Below are 6,082 nucleotides of genomic sequence, written 5' to 3'. Positions count from 1 at the left end.
CAGGGTCTTTTCCAGTGACTCAGTTCTTCCCATCAGGTGGCCAAAGGATTGGAGCTTCAGCATCAGTCCTTCCAATGAATATTCAGGGTTGATTTCCTTTAGGTTTGACTGGTTTGATCTTGCTGTCCAAAGGACCGACTCTTAAGTGTCTTCTCCAACACCACAGTTCAAAAGCATCAATTCTGTGCTCAGCTTTATGGTCCAAATCTCACATCCATACATGACTACTGGAAAAACCATAGCTTTGCATATATGGACATTTGCCAGCAAAGTAATGTCTGTAATACGCTGTCTAGGTTTGTCATAGCTTTTCTTCAAAGGAGCGTCTTCTAATTTCATGGTTCAGTCACCATCTGCAGTGATTTTGGAGCCCAAGAAAATAGTCTCTCACTGTTTCCATTTTTTCCCCATATATTTGCTGTGAAGTGATGGGACCAGGTGATAATGGTGTTTGTTTCAGAGGTTTCAGTTCAGTTGCTCAGTCATGTCCGACTCTTTTTGACCCCATGAATCGCAGCATGCCAGGCCTCCCTGTCCATCACCAACTCCCGGAGTTCACCCAAACTCATGGCAGCCCTTAGAGACGCACGTTATTATTCCTGGGAGGGAGCAGAATATCGGAAGTGCCTAACTTTTTTGGTGCACGGAGCGGGGCGTGGTTGGCTGGCAGAGGGGGCGTGGCTTAGCCAGCCAAATAGAATTAGCCTCAAAAGCCAGCCTAGGGGCACCTTCCCATCCTCTGCTGGGGATACCATCTTCCCTCGGTCAGTCGCTCAGTCGTGTCTGACTCTTGGCGACCCCACTGACTGCAGCATGCCAGGCTCCCCTGTCCTCCACAAACTTATGTCCATTGAATCCCTGATGCCATCCAACCATCTAGTCCTCTCTTTTGTCCCTTTCCCAGTTCAGTTCAGTCGCTCAGTCGTGTCCGACTCTTTGCGACCCCATGAATCGCAGTACGCCAGGCCTCCCTGTCCATCACCAACTCCCGGAGTTCACTCAGACTCACGTCCATCGAGTCAGTGATGCCATCCAGCCATCTCATCCTCTGTCATCCCCTTCTCCTCCTGCCCCCAATCCCTCCCAGCATCAGAGTCTTTTCCAATGAGTCAACTCTTCACATGAGGTGGCCAAAGTACTGGAGTTTCAGCTTCAGCATCAGTCCTTCCAAAGAAATCCCAGGGCTGATCTCCTTCTGAATGGACTGGTTGGATCTCCTTGCAGTCCAAGGGACTCTCAAGAGTCTTCTCCAACACCACAGTTCAAAAGCATCAATTCTTCGGCGCTCAGCTTTCTTCACAGTCCAACTCTCACATCCATACATGACCACAGGAAAAACCATAGCCTTGACTAGACGGACCTTTGTTGGCAAAGTAATGTTTCTGCTTTTCAGTATGCTATCTAGGTTGGTCACAACTTTTCTTCCAAGGAGTAAGCGTCTTTTAATTTCATGGCTGCAGTCACCATCTGCAGTAGGCGTCTGGATTCTTCACCGCCTCCAGAGGGCGCTGCGGACCAGACGTTCACCTGCCACAAAAGTCCCCACTGACGTCAGCGCAACTTCGGCGGCCCCGGCGCGTCAGGAGTGAGCCGGCCCCTCGCAAACATGGCGGCTGGGAGGGGCGGGGTCTGAGAGGGTGAATTGGGCGGGCGGTTTCAGACCCACCGGTCATGTGACTGGGAAGATGGCCGCCTTTCCCTGGTAAGGAAGAAGCGGCGAGTGGGCTTTAGGGAGGTAGTGGCCTTGGTTGTCTTTCGGACTCTTGTTTCTGGGTGTGTGTCTCCGCGAGGGAGTGTATGAACTGTTCTCCGTTGGGTTTGGTGAAGTCTCCCACCCAGTCTCCGGGTGGGGCGGCTATCCGGATTCAGAGGACATTCCTAATGCCGGACCGGTGGGGTCCTGGTCCTCTCCTCCTATCGCCCTCCCCGCTCCTTTCTCCACTCGTTTTCTTAAAAAAAACTCAAGTTCCCCGGCTTCCGCTTTCCCAGAAGTTGCCGTGGGTTCTGGGGGCGCGGATGCAGAGAATGGTGGACTCAGTTCTGGTCTGGACAACTCGGAGGGCCTGGCTGTGTTCTGAATGACTGGCTTCTTGTACAGGAGACTTGCCATTCATCCGATTCTGTGTAGGGCTCTCTCCCTGCACCGGGCGGGTGCAGAACTCGAGGATACAGAACCCTTAGATATACTCCTTGGATTCAAGGAGCTGCTGTTTAGCGGAGCAGATACGCAGAATAGAAGAATGACCAAAGAAGGCTTTGGGATGAGGCACACCTGACGGCTTGGGGAAGGCTTGAGAGAGGAAGAGTCATAGATTTGAGTTTTGCAGGATGAGTAGGAGTTCATCGAGAAGGAGCTGTGGGCGTGTGCGTAGGCTAATGAGTCCGTAGGGGCCGTTCTGGCTGGAGTAGCTAGGAGAAATTGGCGCTTCAGCAGTAGCTGAAGCCTTATGGCTCCTCTCTTTGTAAAGTGATATATGTATATAGTTTAGTCACTAAGTGTCAACAACTAGTTCCTAGGACAGTTATGTGAAGAACTGGAGCAAGTTGTGATAGTGGTGCAATCACATGGGCACGTGAGCTCTCCTCTACGTCTCAGAAAGGGAAATTACTTTCTAATCTTTCTCTGCAAGTTATGGGAAGTGGTTTACGTTAAATGAGCGAGTAAGTGAACAAATGAAAAAATACACAGCCCTGGACCTTAGAAATAATCAGATACATACTTCTGGTTTGTATTTCCTTCACCTGGATAACTCTTTAAAGAGTCTTCCTTCAAAGGCTTGGTACACTAAATTAGAATTAGATGACAGTGAGTCCTTATACGTCCTGCCCTGAGTTTTCTTTGACCTGGTCACGCAAAAGTCCTTTTAGGGAATTCAGTTCAGTTCAGTCGCTCAGTCGTGTCCGACTCTTTGCGACCCCATGAATCGCAGCACGCCAGGCCTCCCTGTCCATCACCAACTCCCGGAGTTCACTCAGACTCACGTCCATCGAGTCAGTGATGCCATCCAGCCATCTCATCCTCTGTCGTCCCCTTCTCCTCCTGCCCCCAATCCCTCCCAGCATCAGAGTCTTTTCCAATGAGTCAACTCTTCGCATGAGGTGGCCAAAGTACTGGAGTTTCAGCTTTAGCATTATTCCTTCCAAAGAAATCCCAGGGCTGATCTCCTTCAGAATGGACTGGTTGGATCTCCTTGCAGTCCAAGGGACTCTCAAGAGTCTTCTCCAACACCACAGTTCAAAAGCATCAATTCTTCGGTGCTCAGCTTTCTTCACAGTCCAACTCTCACATCCATACATGACCACAGGAAAAACCATAGCCTTGACTAGAGGGACCTTTGTTGGCAAAGTAAGGTCTCTGCTTTTCAATATGCTATCTAGGTTGGTCAAAGCTTTTCTTATTACTAAGACTTAAATGCCATAACATAAGGCTTCAGTGAACTTAGTTGGCTGGGGTTTTGTAATTAGAAGTTCCAGGAAGATGCTGTTTAATTTCAGAGCATTTTTACCTTTGGTAGATTTTACGTTGGGGCTTCCCAGGTGGCTCAGTGGTAAAGAATCTGCCTGCCAATGCAAGAGTTCGATCCCTGGGTCAGGAAGATCCCCTGGAGAGGGAAATAGCAACCCATTCCAGTATTCTTCATTAGAACTGACTCAAATACATGCCTTTTTATACCTAATATTCCATTGTGTATATGTACCACAACTTCCTTTTCCATTCATCTGCCAGTGGACATCTGTGTTGCTTCCATGTCCTAGCTACTGTAGTTAGTCTGCAATGAACATCGGGATACATGTGTCTTTTTCAGTTCTGGTTTCCTCAGGGTGTATGCCCAGTAGTGGGATTGCTGTGTCATATGGTAGATTTATCAGTCCTGTGATCTTAATCATTATTGTCAGCTGGTCCTTCAGCCTAGGTCGTGGGCTGAGGTTCTTGGGTTGTGCGGCTCCTGAATTCTGCTGTGTTGTCATGGGTCTCCCCAGAATACCTCTTTTTACCCACACTTTTTGTTACCACTGACTTCACTTGTGAGATGTCCAGTGCACTGTGGATGGCATTTCCCGTTCAATGCTGTGGTCATAGCACTGTTAAAAATACTGTTCTTTGGAGTCAGAATTTTTACATCATTTTAAGACTGTTAGGGAAGGGGAGTACATTGTAATTGGGGGATAAAAAGCTGTGTGGCCAGATTATGTCATTAGCAATTTAAAAATCACTTGAGAATTAAAAAGCAGTTAGTTGGAGCTTCTGTGATCTTTCAGTGTTGAAGAATCCACCTGCCAGTGCAGGAGACATGGGTTCAATCCCCGATCCAGGAGGATCCCACATAGCTTGGAGCAACTAAGCCTGTGTGCCACACAACTGTTGAGCCTGTGCTCTAGAGCCCGGGAGCTGCAACTGCTGAGCCCACAACTACCCAAGCCCACGACACGAGAAGCCACCACATTGAGAAGTCTGAGCACCAAAACTAGAGAGTAACCCCTGCTTGCTGCAACTAGAGAAAAGCCAGAGCAGCAGCAAAGACCCAGCACAGCCAAAAATAAATAATTAAATAAAATTATTAAAAAAAAAAGGAGTTAGTGGATTTTACTGTTTCCAGTATAAGGAGATTCATTTAGTAACTGGTAATAGAATTTATATGCATTCATGTCATTCATTGTAAATAATTTAAAAACAGGGCAGTGTTAATCTTTAATGTGCATTTAAATCACTTGGGCATTTTGGTGAAATACAGACCCTGATTCTGTAGGTGAGGATATTTTAACACTCCCCAGTGAAGCCCTTGCTGATGATCTGTGGGCCGTACTTGGAGTAGCCAGAGGTCTGACCAAGCTCAGAGTGGAGATATGAAATGTTGGCCTTTTTTCTGCGGCAGTGCCAAAGAACCTGACTAACTTTTTGCATTGCTGGGAGCTGGGATTTGGGGGGATTTTAACAGTTTATCAGGTGCATTCACAGGAAGAAGAAAAGCAAGGCTTTTTGAGAAAATGTCCACTAGAGGTCACTGTGAGCCTTATCAAAGGCCTAGGCTTTGGAGAAAACGCTTTTGTAGGAAATGGCAACCCACTCCAGTATTCTTGCCTGGAAAATTCCGTGAACAGAGGCGCCTGGTGGGCTGCAGTCCATGTGGCAACAAAGAGTCACACACGACTAAGTGCACATGCACGCATGCGCGTGCACACACACACACAGAAGGAACTGAGAGCAAAGCTGAGGACATGATGGAAGTAACAGAAGATGTGATTGAAAAATCAAAATAGCAACTTGACATGGACTTTCAGGAAGGGTAAATGTTTCTTCTCCTTTTTTTTTTTTTTTAAAGATTTTGTTTTCATCAGAAGCAGTATTTTTTCCCTGAAAGAATCCTTCCCTCAAACTTAAAAAAAAAAATCATTTCAAAGCTCAATCCTTAAAATGACAATTGCTTTTTCAGATTCTCAAGGTGACCTGTGGATGATCTATAGAACTGCTGAATCCTAGAGGCAGGCTGCCTCTATATACATCTGTCTTTGTCACATGCTCACCTGTCCCAAGTTAACCAACAGCATCAGCTTCTCCATCTGAGAAATGGACGTAATCATAGTGCCTACCTCATAAAGTTGATTAAATGTGGTTCAGTTCAGTTGCTCAGTCGTGTCCGATTCTTTGCGACCCCATGAACCGCAGCACGCCAGGCCTGCCTGTCCGTCACCAACTCCCGGAGTCCACCCAAACCCATTTCCATCAAGTCGGTGATGCCATCCAGCCATCTCATCCTCTGTCGTCCCCTTCTCCTCCTGCCCTCAATCTTTCCCAGCATCAGGGTCTTTTCCAGTGAGTCAGCTCTTCGCATCAGGTGGCCAAAGTATTAAATGTGGTAATAGAGGTTAAGGGCCTTGGCCTGCATCCTGATGTATAGTGTCAGGGAGGGGAAATCCCCCTCTGCCCCCACTCTCTTGATTTCTTGTGGCTGCACTAATAAAACTGACATAAGATAAATCAATGGGAGAAAAGTTTCAATTTATGTGTCTTGGAGGTCTCATAGAAATGAGACCTAAGAAGTGGTCACAATAGGCAGCTCTTATAGTTTTTTAGACAAAGAAA

At 47.1% G+C, this 6,082-nt stretch overlaps 1 protein-coding gene across 4 annotated transcripts in view; it reads left to right on the top strand.

The window, feature by feature from the left end:
• Positions 1 to 1,601: 1,601 nt before the first annotated feature.
• VPS35L (VPS35 endosomal protein sorting factor like) overlaps positions 1,602 to 6,082 on the top strand; it is a 138,311-nt gene continuing 133,830 nt past the window's right edge. For 2 of the 4 annotated variants that reach the window (XM_027528171.1, XM_027528174.1), the window contains exon 1: positions 1,602 to 1,702. In XM_027528171.1, coding sequence (XP_027383972.1) covers positions 1,686 to 1,702 — 17 coding nt within the window. In that variant the 5' untranslated portion in view covers positions 1,602 to 1,685. Of the gene's footprint in view, positions 1,736 to 5,253; positions 5,286 to 6,082 lie in introns of those variants that run through there. The other 2 variants (XM_027528175.1, XM_027528172.1) reach the window with 2 other exon arrangements.

This window comes from Bos indicus x Bos taurus, chromosome 25 (genome assembly GCF_003369695.1).
Source record: "Bos indicus x Bos taurus breed Angus x Brahman F1 hybrid chromosome 25, Bos_hybrid_MaternalHap_v2.0, whole genome shotgun sequence".
Lineage (NCBI taxonomy): Eukaryota > Metazoa > Chordata > Mammalia > Artiodactyla > Bovidae > Bos > Bos indicus x Bos taurus.
The sequence above is the reverse complement of the archived record's forward strand: the minus strand, read 5'-3'. Positions and strand labels throughout refer to the sequence as shown.